The 26,054-nt window shown below is 41.0% G+C and overlaps 1 protein-coding gene across 1 annotated transcript in view; it reads right to left on the reverse strand.

The window, feature by feature from the left end:
* AK5 (adenylate kinase 5) overlaps nucleotides 1-26,054 on the reverse strand; it is an 82,742-nt gene that overhangs the window by 30,737 nt on the left and 25,951 nt on the right. Inside the window, exons 7-8 of the mRNA XM_086462899.1 lie at nucleotides 7,084-7,174; nucleotides 1,895-1,971 (exon numbers count right to left, since the gene is read on the reverse strand). Of these exons, the coding sequence (XP_086319025.1) occupies nucleotides 1,895-1,971; nucleotides 7,084-7,174 (168 nt within the window). The remainder of the gene's footprint in view (nucleotides 1-1,894; nucleotides 1,972-7,083; nucleotides 7,175-26,054) is intronic.

Consider the following 26,054-nt stretch of genomic DNA (forward strand, 5'->3'; position numbering starts at 1 on the left):
ACTGCAGCCAGTGCTTTTATGGACTGTGCAGTGATCGTCAGTGAACTGTATGGTTTTAAATTAGTATAATTTATAAATTTATCTATCATCTATAAATTAGCATCATTTTAATCTCTTTCTTTATGTTAAATTTATTTTGTAACTGTAAAACTTGTGCTTCTTATTTGAACAGCATTTTAGGCATTATGAACCAAGAGTATAGTTTCTTTAGTGTTCATGCTCTGCCAAAAGAATGTGTTTAGAATGTCACTAAAATGCAAAATTTAACATCAACATAATGCAAACATGATTTAAATATACACTCCGCTTTATAGGGCATAAAGACCTAAACCCTGCAATAAAGAAGTAGTACAGTCAAGGCAATGGTGGGAGATTTTAGAGAGTTTCCTGGGGGAGAGAATGATTTAGGGAGGATTTATGAAAGAATGGGTTTTAAAATGGGTTTTGGAGACAGAGGCGAGCTGACTGCTTGAAAAAAGCCAAACTGAAATAACTGAGCCAAAAAGAACAGTAAAAGGATCATAAATTAACCAAAATGAACAGGGCTAGAACACGTAACGTGTTGCAGGTGAGGATAAAAGGTTGCACTGAATACTGTGAAAGGAAATCAATGAATGAATGGATGATACTGAACGAAAATTCAGTTTCCTTGGTCCTGACTCTGTCACTAGCTTTACAATTTCGCAAGAAAAAATACCTTTTGTGAATGATGAGGAAAGAGGTGAGACCATTCGCAACTGCATTTAGTTGAATGATGACAAAACCACAAAATAACATTCTTTGCCATGCTTCTCACCAACTTGGAGGAGCGGTTGCAGGATTCATGAAGAAAATGCAAGCGGAGTCATGCAACAGTGAAAGGCAGAAAGCAAAACATACAAACCCCAAAACACCATCCTTAAGTATGGCGGTGGGATAGGCAGATGGCTTCAAAAATTTTTTTTTAATTATAAGTCATTCTTTTAATGCTTGTCCACAGCACAGTAACAAGAATAATACCGCTTATCCTCAGCACAGTTCCCAAGCCACAAGAACCTCCCGTGTTTCGGGCTGTGCCCACTGCCTCTTGCCCCGTCACTGGGCACCACCAAGAAGAGCCTGGCTCCATCACCTTTGCACCCTCCCTTCAGATTTCTGAACACATTGAGGAGATCCCCCTGAGCCTTTCCTTTCCCAGGCTGAACACTCCCAGCTCTCTCAGCCTTTCCCCATCGCAGAGATGGCCCAGTCCCTTCATCATCTTAGTGGCCCTTCGCTGGACTCTGAAGTAGCTCCAGATGTGGCCTCACCAGCACTGAGGTGCAGATTAGAGGGGACAGATGTATACATCCTTTTTTCGCCCTCTCTACCCTTCTTTCTTCCTATGTGGAAGGAAAACACTCTCACAATTTAGTTTTTTACATGTGGATAGAATGGGATCAGTGGAAAGGCTGGTTTCAACACACTGTAAGCGTTTGTTGTTGGTTTACTCTTAAAAACACTTTTTCAAGGGGAGAACGTTTGATTTGGTTTTAGTTACATTTCTGACTTCTTGTAATTTCATGCCTCTCTTTTGAAAAATGTTTTACTCCCTCTTCTTAAATATCTAGTAGACTCACAGTGCATCCCAACAATTCTATTTGCCACATTGCCAACATTTTAAAATTTGTGGAGGAACCTCAGCAATGTACAGTAATGGAAGATATGGGCTCTTAATACCACAATAACATTCACTATTTTCTCATAACCAGAAAGCAACCTCTGTGTATCATGAATTTACTTATATTGCACTTAGAAAGCCCTTTGGCTTAGGTACCTTTAAAGTCCCACCACCTTGCTCAGACAAACTGTATAGCACAGTATGTACATAAACTAGAAAAGTGTCTAGAGAGAGGCCATATACACATAAAATTACCTGGTCTTCAAAGTCAAATTCTGTATAAACAGTATCTCCAGAATCCATAATCAGACTGCAATCAAGTTCATTTGGCCCTAAAACAGGACAGAAAATGAGACTTCAGAAATGGATTGGAAATTTTCGCTTTATGCAATGGAACACTATAATATTTCCAATTGTCAGTATGTATGCAAAAACTGTGATCCAAGGAAGCATTCAGATGTGCTAGAGTACCCAGAGGAATGGTATTCCATTAACAAAGCCTTCAAAGCATCCATAAAAGCCACCACAAATCTTACTAAGGAATGGTTATGCTAAAAGAAGAATTGTTTCAGCTAGATTGCAAATTTATTGGGCAGGGTGTTCTGCGTGCCAGGACTTGCAATTGCAAAACGCCACAGGGATCTTGGCTCCAGGGAGAATACAAACCATGTTTAGGAAAGAGAAAGGAAATACTAATTGGTGATGAGCAGATAAGGATCCTGGAGCGATGCTGATGGGGACCAAAGCAGCATACTTCCAGCAGCAACCGTCGCCACTCCTATCTATCCGACCCCTTTCCAAGGCGACACTGTGGCTCTGCCCCGTCTCCCCACACCTTCCGCTGGCAGGATCAGCAAGCCGTGCAGCCTCTTGCACTTGGGATGACAAAATTCAGTTGCTGAGAAGCCTTGCCCTGGCTGAGCTTTACAGTTTAGCTTCAGCTGAACTGCTGAAGGTGCAGGATAACAGAAACTGGGCTTGGTATTTCAAGAAGTCATGTAGGGGGGTAGTCATTGCTAAACCAGAATGGGAGGTTAAACCACTAATCATCTTTCCGTATAAGCACAGGGAGGGTGTAGCATGCACATCACGTTCATATGCTGGCATTATCCCCCCAGTCAGATTATCTCACTCTTGGGCAGTGAGGAAGGAAACAGTCTCCTGTGCCCTCCAGACGGTGCAGCCCTAAACCAAGTATTCAACACTCATTAAAATGCCAGCAGGCGTCCTGAGCTACTCCCAGGACAAGATAAAGCAATGAGGGGACATACGAGAGTACTTGTGATATCCCTGGTGCAGTGTGAATGAGCATGAGTAGTTTGCTATCCCCCAGCTCAGTTTGTTGTTGGAGGGAGCGTATTTCGCTGAGTTTAGACTAAATCTTCCTAAAACAGGTCTTCTCGGGGAGGAAGCTACCAGGCTCGCTAACAAATCCCTAGTACGCGTGGCAGCAGCAGCGTACCAGACAGCCCCTTTGCAACGTACTGGGAGTCAGTAATCCTGGTGGTAGGCAAAGCTAAAGGCAAGGGGAGAGTGGTAGAAAGAGTGGGTAATTCAAAATACAGCTCAGGGTGTCTAAGCCTAAGTTTCAATCAGCAACATTTTATGTAAAACCTCGGGCAATGTTCAGCTCTCAAAGCAGCAACACAGAAGGTTGGCTTAAGGAAAAGAGGAGGATTAGTTAAAATGTCTGGAATCAAACACGTGCTGCTGCTTTCAGTGAGTCTGCAGGCTGCGCATCTCGTGCCCTGACAACAGAGCAGCTGACTGTAAGTCATTTTCATTGCCTTTTCTGAGTAAGTTGCATTGTTTTTCCTTGGCTAAGTTGGTACACTGAGAACTAGGCTATAAAAAAAAAAAATTAATACTTGTTTACCATTAAGGGAAGGTCTTGCAGTCTGAATTGTCCTAATTCCTTTCAAAGGGATGCCCCATCCCACCAGACAATATCAGCTCTTGGTTAACTTAGAGCCTTCGTGTGCTTGGAGGAACCTATTACAAATGATCTGGGTAAATCTATCAATTTCAAAAGGGGAAACTTAGCAGTTAAAAAAAATAACTAAGAAAATGCATGAAAGCTCTACTGCCATGGAGAAAGAGCTTGCAAGCACCTGATCTGAAAAAGTACTCATGACATAAAATATACTTCCTCAAATTCAGTGCATGCCTGAAGTTGAGGTAAGGAAAACGTGGCCATTTTCACGTGCCTTATGTTTTCCTTAGGGAGAAAACAGGGGATTCTGTTAGGTACAGTACTGCACAATTAAAAAATAAATCAGTTGGAAGTTTTTATTAACTCCCTGTTAACTGAATAATCAGCTCTCCAGGGAGGAGCGAGCCGCTGACAAAAGAAACAGCAGATCAGCTAGAATGCGTTCCCTTTTTCTGCGAGGCTTTGCACCTTGACGCTGAAGGCATCGTTCACAAAGGCCCGTCTTGCTAGGAACCCACGCGATCCACTGACACTGCCCTGCCGGAGGAGCTGGATCGGTGGGTGGCTGCAGCCGCCCAAGGTGTGCTGGCAGGAGCTGCCCCGGAGGGCTGCGGGGCTGTGCTCAGTCGCCTCCCTCACCATGAGGCTGTACTTTCACATTTCATGCTGTGTTTTACATGTTGCGTGCTGCTCCCCAGCTGAACGGCACAGGATCGGTCACGGAGGGGTGCGAGGGTATGGCTGTTAGGGGCAGTGTGCGATCCCCAGCACAGAAACGCACCCCAGAACCCAGGGGCATCGGGGTCATAAATGTCTCAGGTGCTATAAAATGTTTTGGTGCTCTGAGCCTGGCTGCCTGTCGCCTTCTCTGAAAGGGTGTTCATCCTTAAGTTTTCGTGAATGCAAATGTCAAGCATTGCTTTCTCACAGTTCACTAAAATCATTTCTGCAACGAAGCTACACGGTACTGATCCATCTGAATTTGTCTGCAGTTGGCTTAACCTCCCATTAGAAGGTAGCTGTACCCCATCATGTGAGCTAATTAAGTCTGCTCCTTGGACCACTTGTGTTTTGGCGAATCAGCCAATGTATGTCCAGTTCTTGCCTAAATCTGTTACTTGTTTCAAATCTTGGTAGCAGCTCTACTTGATATGGTTCATTGGCTCAAATATGCCCATACTCCTATTTCAACAGCTATAGTAACGGCACTGTTCAACACTGACTGTCATAAAAGTAATCTAAGACTATCCTGCGAAACATGTTGCTTCTCTTAATAGCACGTTTAAGCTCAATAAAATAAAAATGTCTTTTTATGTTATGGAACATTCCCTGAAGCACCATCTAATAACTCAATTAATACATGTTGCATATAAGCACTTGGGCAAGACAAATGCTTAGAAGATAAACTTCAAGTGGAATATAACAGAAATAATTTACTGAAGTACTGATTAGCATTAGAATGATTACATTTTGATTTTGCTCTCAGTAAGATGCTTCTAATACAAATTTTATTGCATCCTTACACTGTTGAGTTTCATGACAGGTTGTTGCTCTTAGCAACAGTCTTAGTATGTCGTAGAAGGCAACAATGATAAAACTGTATTTTAATCTATAAAAATACTCGGTTGTTTTCTTTCGGCATATATTGTTACACAGTTGATTACAACTGGATTTTACAGGTATAACATGAATTAAATGGATGTGTAGGCATGAAAATATTAGAAATACTATGTTTACGTTAGCCATCAGGAACCAAAATATATTGCAATATCACTAATAAGATTAAAAGACAAAAAGTGAGATCAAGGCAATGCTGGAATTGTGGCCTCTAGGAATTAAGCATCTGGTCTCACAGGATCTCTAGAAATCCTACTTTGATTCTCCTTACTATTACTGGTGCTCAGGTTAGGCACCAATTAGATGATTTTGGCATGGCTTCTGATAAAGCTCACAGCTTTCCAATTATTTTGGTGAGGAATTTATTAAGTCGATCAGAGTTTCAAGGAACTGACTGGAACTCATCCAGAATCACAACCAGTTTGGGCAAATAGTTTAGCTTTTGTCAGTCTGTTTGTCAGAACTAGCACCTTGATGCCACTTCTTTCTTCCTCTTGCTCTTCAGTACTTAGCTCATTTAGTTAGGGAATCCACAGGTAATTGTCAATACAATGCTACACAGTGGGAGTGCCATTTGAGGTTTCGAATCCATCTCTTGCCTCCAGGAATAAGGCTAAGCACGAAAGAGGTAAGCGTGCCACTTAACGGAGAAAGCCAGTGGTCTTTATCCTTGTGTGCGCATCTTACAGCGAAGCTGACCACTAGAAACCTGGTGTTTTACCCAATGTACCTTTTATCATTCTCAACCTCCCCGCACCCCACCCACCCCTGCCTTGATAGCTCATCTTTATCTCATTTTGAACATTATTAAAAATAGCCTTACGGGTGGGCAGGCTAGCTAGCTTGGAATCCCCTTTCAGATCTTCAAAACGTGACCTAATCTCTCTGTCTGAAGCACTGCTCTTTGCAATGTCTCGCTAGTCGAAAAAAGAGATAATAGATGTATTGCTCACTGTGCTTCATCAACTCCTTCTTCCTGGGCAGCCCCCAGATGATTGTTCACAATTACAAACAACTGAAGCTACCCTGCCTGCCAATTTATGGCAGATGAGTTTTCTCTCGAACAGAGGAGAGACCGGATACACGATTTTCTCTACTGTACATAGCTAATCTTTGTTTTAACAAAGCTAGTAGGTTTTACAGGGAAATATTTCACCTAGAATTGTCTTTTTCTTCTGGTGTGCTGTTTCACAAGACATTTATGACCTCATCTACCTATTTAACCCTCATGGTCTACTTGGAAGGCAGCCAGGGATGCCATCTGTAGGAAGAAAAAGGTGTGAAGTTACCAAGGAACATTGTCCTGTTCTCCTCAAGCAAAATATTTCTGACAGATGTTACAGATTTTTAGTGCTTTGATTTTTAGCTTCAATTCTTTTGCAGTCCTTTGTCCCTCAAAAGCTTTTTCTTTGAAGACATTCAAGGTTCAGTAAGCACAAATAATACATATATAAATAAATACACCCCCCCCCCCAACACCTGTTATGTTCACACACAGTTTCAGAGTTAGCACCAATTATTAGGGAGGAAGTATGATCGTGAATGTCACAGGATTGGTTTTCTGGTAAACACTGAGGTATCATCTGGAACTGAAACAGACAGCTGACGACTGGAATCAATCAACTTAGAAAGCTTTGGTATTAATAATATAGCTGTTTAGTGGACTATCCATAGGATTTTAAGGTGGGCTTGTTGATAAACAAGATGTTAGGTGGGTTGTATGAAGTTTCCAAGTGTAAAGAGATTTTTTAGCCCTTGCTTGTGCAAACGTTTGAGGTCAGTCAAGACTTTGCTACAGCACAAACATCCATACTGGAGGAATATGAACAAGGCATCCCACCAATGGCAAATGCAGTATAAAACCCGTGGTTCTTTAAATCTTACGTTAACTCACCTGCTGCAGCCTCTTTGTTTGCAAATAGCTTATTGTCAACTGCTGAACTTATGTCAAAGAACACTTCTTCTTCATCTCTGTCTGCATCAAACTATATAAAAAAAAAAAAAAACACAACAGAAAAAGTTGGCAGCCACTGCTTACTACTTGGCTGAACATCAACGTCTAACGACTTCTCACCCCAAGCCTTCTTCGTAAGAACCTTTCTATTTTTCTGTGTGCTGTCCATTGTTTTAGGTAGGAATCATTTTGACTGAAAACTAAACTGATTTTGTAAATCATTTTGCCAATTTTTAATAGCTCGTCAGAAACAGAAGCTACAGTACAACTGACTTGCTCTCAGAGAATGAAGTTTCAAAGCAGAAAGTATAACTAGTAATACGTATTACTTTTTCAACCATTGGACAGGTGAACAAAATGACAGCGTAGAGCCCAGAAATGTGATTGCTTTATTGTCACTTCTTTTCAGAGATCAGCACAATTAACATTTAATTTACAAGTGAAAAAATTTCAGCAACTTCTTAATTGTCTGAAACCAATTTTTGTGACACGTATGTGTGTACGATTTCAAGTAGTTCAGCAAAATTCTTTGGAAAAAGTAAAGTATTTTTGCAAGTCCTCTATTATATAGAAAGGAAAGCTTTCCGTGCTCTCGCACTAGCAGAAAATGTATTGGCTTAGTGGTAAATTAATAAAATCAGGAAAACAATGCTCCTTTAAAATGGCAAATAATTAATTTCTTACCATTTTAAACCATTTTCATTTATTCTATCTTTTGCCTGAATTCTGATACTGATTCTCCCAAGTTTTTTCTCAGCTCTGTCTGACAGGTTCTTTTTATGGCCAGGTGACATGCTTGACAGTCGTGGGTTTGTGGTTTTTCTTATCATATTTATCAAACTTCATTAATTTAGATCATCACTTACTGAGACTTTCTTTGGAAAAAAATGTGACATTTTATTACTGCTGCTCTGGATTTTTTCTTGTTCTTTGAATTGAGGCTAGGTACATTACTACGGAAGAAGGGAATACTGTAATCTCAAGTTACAGGAGCAAGCAAATACTGGTCACATCAAACGGCTGTCATTCAGTGCATGACCCCCAGTATAAGTCACTATTTTCAACCATTCTGTATCCTCAGTGCAATATGATTTAGAATGCAGAATGAACCCCAGGGCGAAAAGCATTACACTAGTGATTGCAAGCTCATGAACTTCAGTGGGCTCTTTCTTCCAAGTCCAAGACTGCCGAGCACCTTTTCAGATGTCTCGCCAATACCTGCCTGTTTCATGGTAAAAATAATAGGCAGGGAAAAGCCATAGAGAGAAAAGTTCAAACCCTGCTAGGAATTTTGCTGCAGAAGCTAACATTTATAGAGACCAAGTTGTTTTCCAAATATCTAAGAAAATAGCATCATACTGAATGAGTTAATTTTAAAGAGATAGTGGATTGCTTGTCTAACACCCACCATTGCAAAATCAGTGTCACTCTTCATTATGCCTTATGATGACTTATGTATTATCTATAGTACCTAAGCTGTTGTCACTGGTAATTAAATTTGCTTTCTTACGGAATTTTCCATCAGCACGTCAAGGTAAACTCAGAGAAATATCAGCCCTATAATAATTATTGTGAGTGGCAGATATCAGAAATCATTCAAAAATAGGGAAAGAACATCAAAGGGACAAAGAATGATTCTACAGACTGGGTCTGTATGAACAAAAGAAAACAGAACCTTGTGGGAGGCTACAGTACGCTGGAGAGAGGCAAGCATTGTAGAGCGTTTGCTGCCAACAAGCTTAAGTCTCAACCTGTCCAAGTGCTCAAATCTCAATTGGTTTTAGTCCCAATTTAAGTCTTTAAGGTCTTGATATTGAGATTTAGGCTTAGCTCAGTCCTAGACTCCATTTCCATCATAATTATCAATACATGGAGTTTTCTGGCTGGTTTTTGAAATGGAGTTTCTGGCTCTGACCCTGAGGACCATTCAGAAGTTCATCCTGTGATGTAGCACAGTTGTCCATCGGCCTGGGCCGGTACTTATATATTCTTGAGTAGTTCTTTTGCCATTCAGCGTTACCCAAAACTGAAATAATTACTTTTTATTTATAAAGCAGAAATTTGTTTGTGTTTACCTACTAAAAGGATTACATCTTAATTTGTGTCAAAACTGAGGCTTGTGGAAGAGCGGGTCTTAAATGAAGCTGTGGGGCTGCTGCTGGGCGATTTATTATACACGCACAAAGGGCAGCTTCGGAATTTCCTTGTTGATAAGAAAAGAGTACTGATCTCTGAATTCTTCTGCACTGGTCTGTCTCCAAGCAAGTGTGGGGATATGCTTTTCACCTGCCACTTCTCAGCAAAAAATGTACAGGTTTCATTAGATATGCTAGGGAAGACGTATCATGTAATGCGATGCTTGTGCGTATGTGTACTCACAATCACCAGTAAATTGGAATCAGGTTGTATCTGAGCGTTACTGTGTAGGTCACACCACACTTGGAGAGATGACAGGCTTGCTTTCTCATTAGCAGCATTCCTCTGAATAATCCAGTTTGCCATGAAAAAACACATGATCAATCTCAAAATGTTCCAAGAATTTGAAACATCAACTTCCCCCTTTCAAAGAACACCAGCTGTGCTTCAGTACTCTGAAAAATCTGGGCTTTGTAATGCCCATGTTGTCACCCAAAGAAAAGCAATTATTTGAAGCTTGCACATAGGCTCGGTTTTCCCCTCACAAAATGAGAACTGTAATACCCTGAGCCACAGGAAGGCAAGGTAGCTTTCACAAAGAAATCATTCTTGAAAGAAACTGAGTAACCATGTGAGTTCTGTACTTGACGGAATTGCTAAACATTTTCAAATTAAATCCTTTGATTATTATTGGAGGCTTGAATAAAACATAAAAGGTACTCAAACCACCCTAGTCACAAAGAAGAAACAGCAGTAAAACTAATTTTTTTAGCAGAACATGTCTAAATCTACTAAAAACAAATCCCTCCTTGCTTCAGAACAGCTCTTTGCAACTCATACCTGCTGGTATCTTTATAGATGGTTCAGTTTAGTTACAGTCAAGGCCTGTGTTTTACAGAAATAGAACTTCATTACACATGCCAGTGAAAGCATTTGCGGTACACAGGAAACATTACCGGTATCGTTATCTGAACCGATACAATCCTTACCAGTGATGTAGGAAGAAGTCTCTTGTCCCTGTGAGGTCATTGGGGTTTGAGGTCTGAACTTGCTCTGCCGTGTTTCCCTCAATGAGGCATTAATTGGGTTTTGTACTTCTCTGTCTGTTTTGTTGGGTCAGGAAAAGATGAGGGAGGACCTCAGAGGACAAGAGAATCACATTTCTTTAAGAAACCAGCCTAACTCTCTGAACCAAGAAAGGTTTCACAAACCTTTCTGAAGCACCACACTTGGGGGCTGTGCTTGGTAAGAATGTAGTGAAGTCCTTCCCCTGCCCAACGCCTACATGTGGGAGCTGCGGGGCAGCACTCTCCACATCACTTCTGTGAGTGGTCCTGCTTCCAAGATTTATCTCCCCGTGATGACGGAAAGCTTGAGAGGCTTTTTCTACTTTCTTTCTCCTCAGTCAGTTCAACAACCGTGTTTCTGTGGGAGGAAGAGGTAATACAGCATCATTTGGGAGGATGTCAATTTACCACACCCACACAGTGCAGCTACACCACACACTGTTCTGCTCCCACCTGGTTCGGGGGAACACATCCCAAGGATGAATGCAAGAACAAGAACAGATCTCTGAAGTCTCCAGGGTTTCCTTTCAGTTAGTTTTCCGTTGCTCTGAACATGATTTAGTAAAGAAATGGCTAGTAGAAGTCATGTACCTTGGCGTATATTGGTTGGCTTTTTTTTTTTCTTTAAATAATGACTGGCATAATGATGCATTTCCTGGAAAGTTTATCCCAGTTTCACATGAACATTGTTGAATTGGAGGATTTGATGCTGGCACACTGTTATGTATAAAAATGGAAAGTATTTGCTGGATACTCTGCATTGTAAATAGGCAATAGGTGCAGTTAAATAGCATTTGCAATGGTAGATGAAAATGTCTATTTTAGAACACGATAGCTGTCGATGAAAAGAACGTAAGCCATGTCCAAATTAAAATAACAACACTGGGCTAATTGCTCTATGGCAATATTCCCATCCACCTCAGAATGAAATAGGATTACAAGAACTGGATGATGAATGCTCTGTTTGCTCTCTTTGCAGGCAAAGACTCCAACAATAACTGTAGTTCATAGATGTCTGAGTCTTTTTTCAGCCATTGAAACACATATTATGTCACTTGAAGAAGTGCCCCAAATATTGTACATTTAAAGATGCAGGTGATCAGATCATCAGCCCCACTTGCTGCAAGCCGGGGGTATTCATATGTGCTCTTTTGACCTCTTGGTCTTGCCTCAGCAGGGAGTAATGTGTCCTGGTCTTCCAGAGCAGGACTGAGTACGGAGTGCTAAGCCCCTGACCATTGCAGTCAGTGGTGGTCAGGAAAAAACCCAACAGAGCTGCTTTGAGTTGTCCTTTTCAGTCGCACCCTGACGTACGGACCTTTCTGTGGGGTCTGACTGACCTTTGGCTGTGGAAAACAGGCCATCAGAGCTCCACTCATACGCACAGGGGAGGGAGGGGATTTTTCTTCTCGGACAAAGCAACTTCTGAAGGGAGATTTATAGTGAACAAGTGAAGGGGAGCTGGGTGTGCGGCTTAGTCAGAGGGTCTAATCAGATGTACGAGCAGGAATGGTGAAGGTAAGCCCAGCGATAACACCATGGTCTCTGGCGCAGGGGTGGTAGCTCCTGGATGCTCGGTGCAGTGCCAGTATCCACAGCCGAGAAACTGGAGGGACTTCCCGATGGGCTAGGAGAATGCTTGACTACCATGTCTAATAAGGGAAGAATTAGGGCTGAGATCAGAGAAGGCTGCAAAATTAATCTCTTTCTTGTCCCTTTCCATGGGAAAGAGAAATTTTAGAAGAAGTTATTATGTGCAGCAGACAAAACTGTAAGATGCAAGGATGAAGAACAAGTGAGACAGACAAATACAAATTCAGAATTGAAGCAAGCAGCAAAATTTATTGTGATGCTGGCTTCTTTACTGCTTAGTTAATCATAATTGGCAACGGATTCCCCATGATTTGAAAATTTTAAAGATCGTTCCTAAAAAGAAAATAGTAATACATTAAAATTCAAATAGGAATTAATTCTGGAAAGCCTGTAGTCTTAAAAATTGCTCTACATAGCCATAGCTGTCCCTTCTGGCTTTATAAACCATTAACCAGCTACACGTGGAAGTGAAACACAATCATTGTTTAGGAAGTGGACAAACTGTCCATTTATTACCACCTGCAACGGAAGAATAATTTATTTTTAAATTAAAAAAAAAAAAAAAAGAGGGTAAGCCACAAAAAGGAGATCATTGCTTCTTGTATCACAGTTACCCTATGCTTTTAAAAGAGATACCTAGTTTAGAAGTCAGATTGTAGCACTGACCTTGACGTGTATTTTTCGGTTGAAAAGCTGAGAACCCTTTAGCTAGTAACACAAAGAGAATCATAAGATTGAGCAGGTTCTAATGATTTTCAGGTGGCAGTGGCTACAACTGTGACAAGAAGAACTCACTATCTTTATTCAGAGTGGTTTAGGCAGGGGTTTGCTTCTGAAGGAGTGAACACAAGTAAGAACAGTTTTATTTTACCCTTGGCAATACTAAAAGGTGAAGTGAGACGCACACTTGAGTGTACAGGTGCTGCTTTATGATTTTCGGACACCCACACAGAAGCCCCTTTATTACTGTTGTTCCATCCTTAGTTTGCTTCTCTTAATAATTACAAGCTAATTGACTTGTGCAGTTACTTCTAGAGAACTGTGGAAAAAGCAAAAGAAAAAAACAATTGCGACATGGGAAAACAGTAAAGAAATATGTGAAGCAAAATATATAAGGTAGGATAATAACTGTTGGGAAAGGAGGACAGGAAAAAAGAGTCGAAGCCTTGTATAGGAAACATAATAAGCAACCGAACTGAGGACTGAAGCTGGAATGTGCAGACTGGGAGCTGACGGAACATTTCCCTATTATAAAGTACTTTTAATGATACTCTTTCTAAAACCACACAAATAAAAACCCCTCCAAAACACTATAAAATGGTGGGGAGGGGACATAAGGGAGAGACATTTCTCTGTGTTTCATTCTCTAGTTCTAATATTTTCTGTCTTTTAGATCCAATACTCTGAAATCTCGGATTAATTTTTTATATGATATTGTATCATGTACAGAAGAAAAACTACAACTGAAATTATACTAGAGCTCACCAGTGATTTATAAAAAATTATGAAATTAGCAGAGGTCATAAATTGGTATCAGGCAGAAATTTAGAAAGGAAACTGAATTGGACATTTTATCACCATTATTAAACTCATAAGGAATACCCTGGGTTATCTAAAATAAACCACTTAATGCCTTATTTTTTACCACAGTGGTTCCACAGAGGATTTGCAAATCATTGCCCATGCTTCTGTCATTAGAGTTTCTCAAGTCCCACTTCTCTTCCGAGTCTCTATTGCTATGAGTGCTACTTGTAAACAAGCAGAGGGTGAACCTTCACCAGCCCTGCGTGGAGCCGACAGCTCTGGAGGGGCTGCTGCTACCTTTTCTACATCCCAAACTCATTTATGCGAAATAGGTACAATTTGAAGCCACTAACTACGTCATTTTCGAACACGCTAGATGCATAAACAGTATCTAGTATGGTAAGAAAAAATGAAAATTAAACTATCAAATTCAAATAACATCTTCCAGTAACATTAGTGAGAACTGAAATGACCCTCAAAACGAGTAAGCGCACAGTTATAATGGAAACTGTCAGCTAACTTAACTGCCTTACACCACAAAATGTGAGAAGACAAACATGCACATAGACAGATCAAACCTGCTCTGCTCCTCTAGAAACACAGAGATGGACCCTGAATAGATTTAGGGATTTTGTTATAGCTGATACAGAGTGTGAAAATGATGTGGGCCATTCCCACATGAGTACAAAAGGGGCTACCTGGGGACACCTGTAGTTTGATTGCTAATCGTCTCCTTTTCCTATTAATTTGGCAATACATAAACAATGCAATTACTACAAAAGTGAGGGTTTTTTTGTTCTCAAAGTGATTTTCTGATATTTCATGCTAAACTCTAGAAGTTAGTGCCACGGCACACAAGTTCTGACAGTTTAATTCCCGCCAGGGTAAAACTCTGTTAAGCCAGCACCTGTACATGAACATGGAGCAGTGTGGCACCAAGGGAATGGTACGTCTGGGCTGCAGAAACAATTAACAGCAGGCAGAAGTACGGGCCCATCTTGGTAGGTCTGGGTGGAGTAACAGCTTTTGCGAGGCAGCAGGAAGGAGTTCTGTCCTTGTGCCGTGATCGTGTTGAGCAGCGCCCCGACTTGTGTCAGTTTTCTGCTGTAAAGATGAGTGCCTTGGGCAGCATGGCAGCGAGGGTGGATGGGAAAGACACTGCGCAATTACGGGCTCTTGTAGAGCAGAAAATGGGCAAATTGAGGGAAAGGTGGATTTGACTGGGGGTGAGGGGAGACATCAGTACTTTGGTGGCATGGCAGGTAGAAAATTAATGAACTGGGGGAAAGCAATTACTTGTTTGGTAGGGAAGCTGATGGAGTGAGAGTGGTGCCACAGAGCGCTTTTGGAACATACACCCTTTTCACAACACAAAGCCTTTCTGTCTGAGCAAATATTTAAGAGCACTGGCTGGTTAAATTTTTTCCCACTAAGGATATTCATCTGGATGGCTGGTGAGTGCTACATGGAAAGCAAATATATTGCTGCTTTATTTCTGAAGTAATTTTTGCATCATGTTTTCCATTTCCTCAGAGAGGCTTTGAGATTCCAGTAGGCATTGTCCTCCACTAGATTTGTAGCTCTTTAACTTTTTTAAGCTGAAGGCAGTTTAACATAGTAATAAACAATTTGGAACGTTTCAGCCATTCCTCTGCACTACTATGGTCCCTAAAACAATCGTTCTGTTTCTCTCTGAAGTTGTCACCAGGAATCAGAACTGAATTAGGCAGCATATGCATTAGTTCACATGGCACTTAAGGGGCAGGCTTCACATGCGTTTGTTCTGGGTTATCTGACTTGTCGACTTCTAGAGGTAACTTTTCAAGCTATAAATACAGCCAACATCTCTGCATCTAAACTCTCTATGCATATTCACTTTGCAAATGATTGAAAACTTGCACCTTGACATGTATCACATCTGCCCAGCAGCTTCTATAGCAAAGTCAACTGTATTAATTACTTGTGAGGATTAACTGAAAACAGAGATGCTTTAGCACGTGCATCTGTAGAGAACTTTTCTACCTCGAAAGCAGAAACACTTTTTCTTATTTTAAAAAATACACATTCTACCCTTGGAGTAATTTTTACGGTGTGTGTACTTTTTAAAGGGAATTGCCTTTAAAGAGGCAAATGGTAGTACAAAGAAACAGAACAGTGGTGTCAAGCATCAAGACAGATCACTACTGACAAGCTCGAATACAAAACTGAATTAGTCTGAGTAAGGAGATGCTTCATGATTTATTTGGTACTCTGCAGAACCAGGGAAACATTCAGCCTGAGGGAGAGATCATTTTACTCTCACCTCCACTGCGTCTAGAATAAATTGTTCGATTTTTACTTTAATGCACCTAACCCTAAAGGAAGGGAAAAGACTACTGATTACTGTCCAAGTCCTCATACAGCTTTAACTGCCCTCGCTGTCTTTGCTTGCCATAGCCTTTCTTTCCTCTTCCATTACTGGAGATCACAGCGATGCTGCAAATTATGAAGCACTAATGTAAAATTTAGTGTTCTGAAACCTAGACAAAGGGCAGAGCAGGACACACAAGTCACTCACAGCTGTAGCTGGCAGTTTGCTATGTACAGCTCAGTGACGTTACAGGAAGATCCAGAACTACCCGGCTCTTCCCCAAATGCCTTTGTTTTTTCATTCAACAGCAATAATGCTGGTTCTCCAGTAGGTTTTCTTCCGTCTTTATCTAGGAAGATGTCTCATAGGGCTTGGATGTGTCCTTGTTCTCCAGAAACTCCTGGGAGCTCGCCCTATTTCATATAAACCAAGACACCCTTCAGGAATGAACCAGTTAAGGACTAGTTGCTACAGCATAATTCCTCTATTTCCTCCAGTGCCACATAAGACGAGTACTGCAATATTCCCAGAGCACCCAGTTCAGTGAAACAGCTCTGGTTACTACTATGTTCAAATAAATGCTTTCCTCAATACCTTTAATTTTTAATATTGAGTGCAACAGTACTTCTCAGAGGGAATGAGCCCTACGCCATGATTTTTCCTGAATGAAGTTTAGAAAATGTATGTTCTTCCCTGCCTGCAGTGCTCCTGGAGCTCCAGTGTCACTGTCCCTTTTGTTTAAAACAAACCCAAATTGTTTTCTAGCATCGGCTCCCACAGCTCGTACAGATCGCAGACAGGCACCCCAAATAAACATACAGCAACACTGATTTCCCAGAAAAGGTCTGTACAAGCAACAACTGTAATTCAAATAAGGCAACTAGAATGAACTTTAGAAAAACTCAGAAATAAAAAGACATTTTTTCCTATAAATACCATTTTCTGCCAGTGATAGTTTGCACTTTGCTTCAATGCCAAATAACACCAAATATTTCCCTTTCAAGATCAACAGCATTTCTCCTGTTGGTTTTTGTGGCAAAGATTCTGAATGAAAAATACTAAAATGCTGTAGGCTGGTCTTTTACCATTAGATGATGTCATAACAACTATGACCAAAACTACGATTTTCACCTGTGTACCACCACAGTTTTCTAAGGAAGAGCACTACCAACTGAACGCTAACAGAAGTGCTGCCTTCTTCAGCTGCAATGGAACCAGTTAATAAAGCACGAGAACTAACGACTCGGGTGCAGGAACAGGCGCGGGGTACACCACAGGCTTAACATTAGCTGCTGTGGGGCTTTCATATGCAAAATCTGCATTTAATTTAGGAAGTAATGTGCCTTTGAAGTGGAATTTCAGACTGCAAGAACTAGAACATTTGAAAAGTATTAGCTTTTCTGTTTTCCTTGGAAGACAAGTTTTACTTCCCAGATAAACAGTTCCTATGTACGTCAATAAACTGACCCAGGATAAGCAGTGTTTCCAGTGGTGGTTTCTGTACTAAGAAACTTCACAAATGGCCCTGGAATCCTTGATAATAAGCCCTCCCTTGGTCATCTTGAGCTGAAGAGTGCTAAATTTTGAGGAAATAAATGATACATCTCTAGAAGCATGACTCGTACCCAACTTGGGATGATACTCAGCAAATGTCAGTTTGAGCTCAGGATGGGCTCGTAAAACCAACTTCCCATTGCGCTGCCTCCGGAAGGACAGGAATTTGTTTCCCGCAGCAAGAAGTGAGCACGCTGCTATTTTAATTTCTGCACCAGAAAGTTCTGTTTAGCTGTCTAAATTATGGGAGTGTGTTGTTTCAGAGCATGAGGGAGACTGTCTGATTTATAAATGAAAGCTGGCAAGCTAAGGAGTTACTGACAGAAACTATTGCTTTAGTCATCACGGAATATGACATTCTTGCATCTAGCATGCATTTTTTGGAAACAAATATAGGACAAAATCCCACGTGATTATGTAGGCTGAAAGCATTTTTTTAAATATCGTTACAAAAAAGCGGATGAAGCGGAACTGTTGAGATATAATTTATTTAACTTTTCAAAAGTTTTTGACAATAATTCTACCCAGAGGCTATTACATGAAACATAATTTTAGGGAAGCACTAAATAATATAATGGGTTTCTTAAAAAAAAAAGCATGAGAAAGGTCCAAGGGATGTGTTGTCAACAAGTAGTACAGAGAACGGCCGCTACCTGGACCAAGGAAACAGCAAGTACAAATCGGACAACAGAGCTGCTCACTTACCCTGACTATGGAAATGAGTCTGAGAAGGGACAGGGATGTTGTCAAGAAATGCATGTGGTGTGACAACAGCGTGTGTTGTGGGAGAAAGATGAAAATAAACCCCAAGAAAGATCAAAATGAAGCCTCCACATCTTTCCTTTAATATAATTTCATAACTTTGCCTTTGGCTGTCCACTCCCTGTTCGTTTGAGCTGGGTGAATTACAGAATGCTTGAAACTCCAACACTTGAGGTCTAATGCCTACAACAAGCTCTACTGAGCATTTATGCAACATTATCTATCAAAACTGCTATAACTGACCATTGCTTCAATTTACACAGAAAATTATAACTTTTTATGTACTAAAGGAGAATCCACTGCTTTACACTTACTAAACAGTAATTATTTTACAAACAGGGGTTTTTCTCTGTATTCCAGTAGCTTCTGGCTAGTATTGTCCATCATCACAGCTCCTTCACCATTGCTGCCTTTTCCTGTTGGAGGAGACTACGTCATGGCAGCTCTCACACTGTGGTTGTCTTCAGTGTCCCCTTGTGTAACGGCAAATGCCTGTGAAGCTTCTCCCTTTCCATTCCTGCCTAGGGCTAGTATGGGGAGGGGTTTCTGTCTTAACCCGATTATTTTAGCAGAATAATCTCCATCTTACAGCTGTACAGTGATATTAATTTCTACTGGGATTCTGGCAAAACATGGGCAGCAAATGACAAAATTAAGTGTTTCCAAGTGTCTGCTTTCATAATCTAAGTCAGCTTGAAGTGTACGGAAGGCGTACCTTTTTCTTTCAGCCTTCACCAGTGTACTGACCAGAACTCAAACAGTGACTAGACATAACAGCTATTTAGAACATTTAACAATTATTCACTGTTTTTTATTTACCTTACTATAATGATTGTTTGATTTAAGTTTGCCTTTCTTTTATTATTAACATTTTACTATTGATCCAATTATTATTAAAACCATTAATGTCATCCAGACAGAGTGAATGGCATAGGCTCTGACACACTCATGGACCGTGGAAAACAGGTTTGGTTTGGATTCAGGATAGGCTTTAGGAGAAAACACTGATTCGATTCTATTTTCTCCTTCTAAACAGTTAAGGAACAGCTATACAATTATGACTGAGAATGCATGTTTTTGTAGCAATCAAAAATTATTTCAGCATAAGTTCACGGAAGCACTGTTAAAAGCAACTCAGAGCGTAAGCAGGTACTATTGCATGCTTCTAAGACACAAAAATATAAGAAATGAGATATATATGACAAATTCTAAAATTATCTAGAGTTCATATTGGTCAAGATACTCTGAAAAGTTGCAATGTGAATGGGCATCAGCAATTTAGACTTTATTTTTAATGTACTCAGTAAATGAAGGAAGTGTTAAGATGCAGTTTGTAAGCATAGAACAAGTTTATTATGAAGTTTTGTGATGTTTAGTTTCAATTCACTTGATACTAGGCTTAAAGATACCTTTTACTGATTCTTTTCCTGTTTACGGTTCTAATTACACAAAAGATATTCAAGAAACCAAAGATTTCTTTTCCTTTGCAGGGAAATTACTTAAAATGGAAAAAAAGACTGTGTGAATACATCCCAATTTTTTTTTGTTTACAAAAGGGACTGGGGGGAAATTAGGTTCCTGCTCTCCTTTCACATGGTTAAAGCTGCAGTGAGACAGAAAACAAAGTATTTTAAATATTCCTTTCTCTTTCTGTAACTTTTTTGTTTAAATTCTGAATCAGATGACTTGGATAGTCTGACAATAAAAATCTTTTAAAACAAAAAATAATTTCAGATGATCTTAAGCCTGAACCCATTACATTAACTCAGTCTTCTGGCATTCCTTGGCTACCTGTCCCGTTTTTAAGTAATACAATATGTGGCATTGTACTGCGCAGGCAGTCAAATTCAGCTGGTGGGGGTCTCAGCAAGCACATCCTAATTAATAATCATCAACACAATTCAGGATATGGTCACAACAAAGTGAACAGATAGTTACCTTCACTGGCCATTAGTGAAACCAACTGCAGTCCTGTATCAGATGGAAAGGTACAAATGTCAGCCCTGGGATTAGGAAGGATGGTAACTGTGCAAGAGGATAAAGGAAACCTGCTTAGTTATAGCACAGACAAACTGCAGAGGATTCGTAAGAGAGTCTTTGCCAAGAATTTTAGATTGGGTCTGAGTGATGCACAGCAATGCTGTGCAGAGATGTTTGTGCTGACACTAAGTGATGTACCACAGCTCCAAGGAACAAAACGGCTGTATTTGTGGCTACTCAATGTGTAAGTATCAAGGAGTTTAAGAAGCAGGGATGTATTACTCCAGTGAAGCACTGAGTTAACACAATGGTGGTGTTCCCTAATTCTGAAGTATTTCATACAGTTCTTCAAAGCACTGTTTGGTAGATATTCTTTAGTTGCATTAGGAAAAAAAAAAAACAACTCCAAAAAGCCATCAGAAACATTCAAAAGGATGTTCTGCAAAGGGGAAGATGTACTCCGGGCAGGCTATAGTTCTCACTTTAGTACGGTCTGGTGTGGTGCGCTCCCTGAGTCACACAACGGATGAGTAGCTTTTCAGCTCTCAGTTCTCCCCCAACACAGCAGCTGCATCTAACCCTCTCTTGTTGAGCCTAAACGCTGAAATAAGACTGCAGAATGCCAGAGAAAAAAGCCAGAATAGGCTCCGAAGATTAATGGTATCAGACTTCCTGCTGACAGTCTGAGCATCTCTTCTCTGTTTTGACACCTAAATGGCTTCCATCATTACAATTCCTGAGCATTCACAAATGTGGAAAATTTATCTTTATGATGCATTAAAAAATAAGAAAGTGTAACCTTTTATGACTCCCCTCTCACTCATGCAATACATCTACAGGAAAGGAAGAACAGGAGCAAATGCTTGAATAACGACAGGATGATACTAGATTGCATGACTAGAGGCCAGTCCCCTCAGTCTCATTTCACCCACTTGAACTAAAGTTGAGTATGATCGATATCAGAACAAACGCTGCATTGCCATGTGCATGAGGAAACGGAAATATTTAAGGAAACGGAAATATTTAACAATATATTGCTAATGACAGCAACTGAAGATTCAGGAAATATGGATGTTAAATACTGGAATTGTAGGGCACAAGCCACCAGTTGTAGTAACATTTTAATAGGACTGAGAGTGAGGGCTGACAGACCATTCTGATTCTACTGATGTAGCAACTTGCATGAGTTTTGCCATAAAGTTGGGAAGTTGCTGATTATAAACTTTTCACAGGGAAGATCCACCAGTGGTAATCAGAGCTGGAAATCACTCATGGAACTTTTGGTAAGAAAGTGGTATCTTAACATTTCCAGCGAAGAAGCGCGGCAGAAAGGTTTGGTTCTTCTGCTGGACATTCACGACATCAGGTGTGGTTTAGGACATGAAAGTTTGGTTATGGATGACAAGTATTCCTGATTCAATACAAAAAGGCTTCCCAGAGACGAGGTATTTTTTTCCAAGCTGGTTTCTTAACATTAAGTCTCCTCTAAATAAGAAAAATTAATCTTCTTTAAGCCTCACTTTAACTACAAAAAGGAAGGTAGAAGCTAATATTCACCCAAAAGACTCAGCTTAATTACCTTAAGATGAATTGTTTAAAATAACTTGAAGAATATGTAGAGCATGTTCTTTTAAACAGTTCTTACAGTTCATTTCTCTGCATGATAACTTGGCTTAATTACTTATCTCAGCTTTAGCTTCAGATCTGTAAAAAAACCCTGTGTTAATTTTAAACATGTATCAGCCTTCACAGTGCCAGAAATGGATAAAATCTGGGATAGTATGGCTGTCAGAAATGTCATTCCCTCTCTCCTTCTGCAGTTCCTAAATCAGCTTGGCTCATGCACTCATCAATGGCTAATTCTACTGCCCAACTCATCAAAGTTTATTTCCTTTTTCAAAGTCTGCTTCTTCATTCAAGCTACTGGGTGTACAGGGTGCAGGGCAGACTTCAAAAAGCTGGTACTTATTTAAATCATCATGCTTCCAAAGTTAGGAAAGAACATAGTGTTGCACCGATACTATTCACCTCGGCAAAGAACTCCCGCCCTCGAGGTTCCTCTGCATGCTTGCATGTACACAGATGGCCAGCTTCCAAGCTTGGTCATTCTGCGGCAGACATTAGTATTTCTGATACACTTAACTAGTTGATATAAATCATATAATCGGAGGCTGAAAATATTTTGAAGCTTGGAAAGTGTATATGGTGCACATGCTTCCACATATGCACAAATTAGTCATCTATCTTTCCCATATAAAACATGCATATATTTACAAAGTTTGTTTAGACAATCTTCTACATAAATGTCATTTATATACCTTCTTTTCTGTGTTCTTCAAAATGTCTCACAAAGCAGAAGCACATAAAGAGTGTTGAGACCCAGTGTAAAACCTAGTAGTGGTGAAAGCATCCATAAACTTTCTCTAGTTCAGTAGTTCCACAGGAAACCGTTCCAGGTCCTTTCTCGTATCTCAGTTTTTCTGCAAAAGAGCTGTCAAACACAGCAGAGGCACAGAGACCCCTAAGTTGCAATGACAGCTATCTGACTTTGTGTCTGCAGAGATCTGGTTACCTCTTCTAGACTTCAACTTACCTTTCATTGCTTTGAATCATCAGAAAATGGAAATGTGATAGTAATTGTTTCCCATCCCACACCTCATTTTTCCTGTATAGAAATTTTTTTCATGATTATATAAGCATATACATTCACGGAGCCAGATAAAGATTTAGGTACCTTGCAGCAGAACAGAGGGACTCCTGAATCTCAAACAAAACCTCTGTCTCGAGGTTCCCACAACTAGCAGCCCACATTCCTTGTTTGATTTTAATAGTTCCTAAAGCACTGAAGTTTTGCTCCTGCTGACATTCAAAACTATCTGGGTTCCTCTTCGCACGCCCACTTGGTCATGCCCAAGGAACCAGAAGTACCCTGAAAAGCCAGTGCAGTAGTCATGTTCAAAGCACATCTCACGTATTCCTACAAGACTGCGCTCATGAGTGCTGCACTTTTAAAATGACTGAGAGGCATATGAAAAGATACTGGTGGCATTGAGCCAGTCAATGGGAAATCTCAGTTCAGTACCCTCTACAACGCAAAGCAAGTTCAAACCCACATCCATGACTTGTGGGGAGAAGGGCCGTGTTCAGATGCAGACAAGGCTAGGTTTGAGAGAAACCGTTCCTGCCAAGTCTGTATCACTTTGCAGCCAAAAATGCAAGATCCAAGGCATCAGATGGCATGTAAATGAGATCCTGAGCCTGCAGCAGAGCCCACGGGGGAGGTGGTGGCTAACAGTCTCTATTTCTAGCATTACTTCAGGGAAGGGGGTGTGGGATTTTTTTTTCTTTTTTAAGGACTGTTTAATGCACAACCGCATGGATGACAGCAAGTATCACCACCATAAAAACAAGAGCAGCTAGTCATTCTGCGTTCTGCCAAACCCGAGGCATGTTCCTCCACTCAGGAAAAGATTATTGGAGTTGGCTTCTGGTTTCAGAGAGGTGCCTGGCAGTGGCTGCCACCAGGACCTGGAAGCAGGGTGGAGATTTAGATCATGCCTTTGCATACAGTTTGCTATTGATAAGACCTGGATTGACCTTGAGAGTTGCTGAAAGGCTTGCAGGACCCACATTTAGAACCACAGAATCATTCAGGCTGGAAAAGGTCTTTGAGATCATCAAGTCCAACCATCAGCCCTACTCTACCAAGCACACCCCTAAACCATACCTCCAAGCACCACATCTAAATGACCTTTAAACACATTGAGGGATGGTGACTCCACCACCTCCCTGGGCAGCCTATTCCAATGCCTGACAACCCTTTCAGTGAACAGATTTTTTCCTAATGTCAAGCCTAAACCTACCCTGGTGCAGCTGGAGTCCGTTCCCTCTTGTTCTGTCACTAATTACCTGTGAGAAGGGACCAGCACCTCCCCCTCTACAGTGTCCTCTCAGGTAGCTGTAGAGAGCAGTAAGGTCTCCCCTCAGCCTCCTCTTCTCCAGACTGAACACCCCCAGTTCCCTCAGCCGCTCCTCACAGACCTGTTCCCCAGACCCTTCGCCAGCTCCATTGCCCTTCTCTGGACGCGCTCCAGCACCTCCGTGTCCTTCCTTCAGTGAGGGGCCCAAACTGCCCACAGGATTAGAGGTGCGGCCTCACCAGTGTTGAGTCCAGGGGCACGATCCCCTCCCTGCTCCCGCTGGCCACACCATGGCTGACACAGGCCAGGATGCTGCTGGCCTTCTTGGCCACCTGGGCACACGGCTGGCTGATGTCCAGCCGGCTCTCGACCAGCACCCCCAGGGCCTTTCCCACCAGGCAGCTTTCCGGCCGCTCCTCCCCAGCCTGTAGCGCTGCTGGGGTTGGTGTGACCCAAGGGCAGGACCCGGCCCTTGGCCCTGTTGAACCTCACAGCACTGGCCTCGGCCCATCGATCCAGCCTGGCCAGGTCCCTCTGCAGAGCCTCCCTGCCCTCAGGCAGATCAACACTCCCACCTAACTTGGTGTCCTCTGCAAACTTACCGAGGGCGTATTCTATCCCTTCATTGAGATTATTGATAAATATGTTAAACAGAATTTCTCCAGGGAGGGGCCTGGAATTAAAGGAGGAACAAGTAATTCAGAGTTCTTTGGAATCAGCATTCACAGCTAAATAGAAAAATAAACAAAAAGCCCAAACCAAAACCTCGAGCTGGACAGCTACATGATAGTAAGAAATGTTAGAAATGGATTATAACTAATACTTTTGTCAGCAGATTGGTAAGTCATAGCCTGTAGCTAAAGTACGTGTCAGTATGCGACGTTATAGCAAAACCCCTTTTTTAACCAAATCAAGAGAAAAATTTATATAACGCAGTTCCGTGGGGAATTTTTCTGTGACAGTTGACAGCCATTAGGCTTGTTTGATGCTAATGAGGACAGACAGCTATATAAGCTATTCCCCTCACCCGCAACTATTTAACTTCTAAATTTGTGCTCAAAATCCATTTCCAGCTTCAGCTGCTTTTTCTAGGTTCTCTGCTTCTCTGACTAATCTGAATGTCATGTTAATGTTTCGCATAGGCATGGTAAATTCCCTAAAAGGAGAAGTGAGACAATGAAGATATCAGCGAAATCAGTGTTTTATGCCACAGGGTGCTGTCCCATCCTGGCTGTTTAAATAAGGTCCAGAGCCTTCTTTTAATGTTTGGCATTTTTGTCTCATTAAAGGCAGTCTTTTTTTAATTTTTTTTTTAATACTCACAGACTTATTAACATACCAAGGTTGACACAGAAGCACTATGCTTACATAGATTATGCCCATTAGACTGGGCCTAATCCTGTCTCCAGTAAGAGAAACTTCCACTGCTACAGCGATGAGCTCTGTGAATTTTTTTTTTCAGTCTAGAACAACAGATATGTTCTACAAAGGACAGCTAAGCTCTCTGAGAACAGCTTTAATACCTGTGACAGAAAGGTTTTTGCAAGCCAGTGATCTCTCCAATGAGTACACTCATACCTATACCAGAATAGAGTTCAGTGGAGATTTAGAGACCCTTTTCAAAATAACCAATAACTGGGTGATGGATGTTACTGGGGTGGGAATAGCAGAGATTTAAAATCCATCTGAACCAGGCAGAGTAGAGACTTGAAGTTTAATTGTCTTTTCATTCCTACCCAAATTCTTCCCTATCCTACCACTTTCCTACCATTAGTTTTGGTTTAATATATACACAACTGGTTTCTGAAATACAGATTATCTGCAGGTACAAATCCAGCATATTAACTTGCCCTCCTCACCTCTGAAAATTTTTTCCTCTGATAAAAACATAACAGCAATAACCACAGCATGGTCAAAATTTTTACTTCACTGAATATTGCTGATTGCTACCAATGGCTTCATTTTATAAAAATAAGTAGCCATAATTTTTTCTTGCATATTCCTCAGTGAATTGGCAGTAAAAGA

The sequence above is a fragment of the Leptosomus discolor genome, chromosome 3 (assembly GCF_034619465.1).
Source record: "Leptosomus discolor isolate bLepDis1 chromosome 3, bLepDis1.hap2, whole genome shotgun sequence".
NCBI classification, from domain to species: Eukaryota; Metazoa; Chordata; class Aves; order Leptosomiformes; family Leptosomidae; genus Leptosomus; species Leptosomus discolor.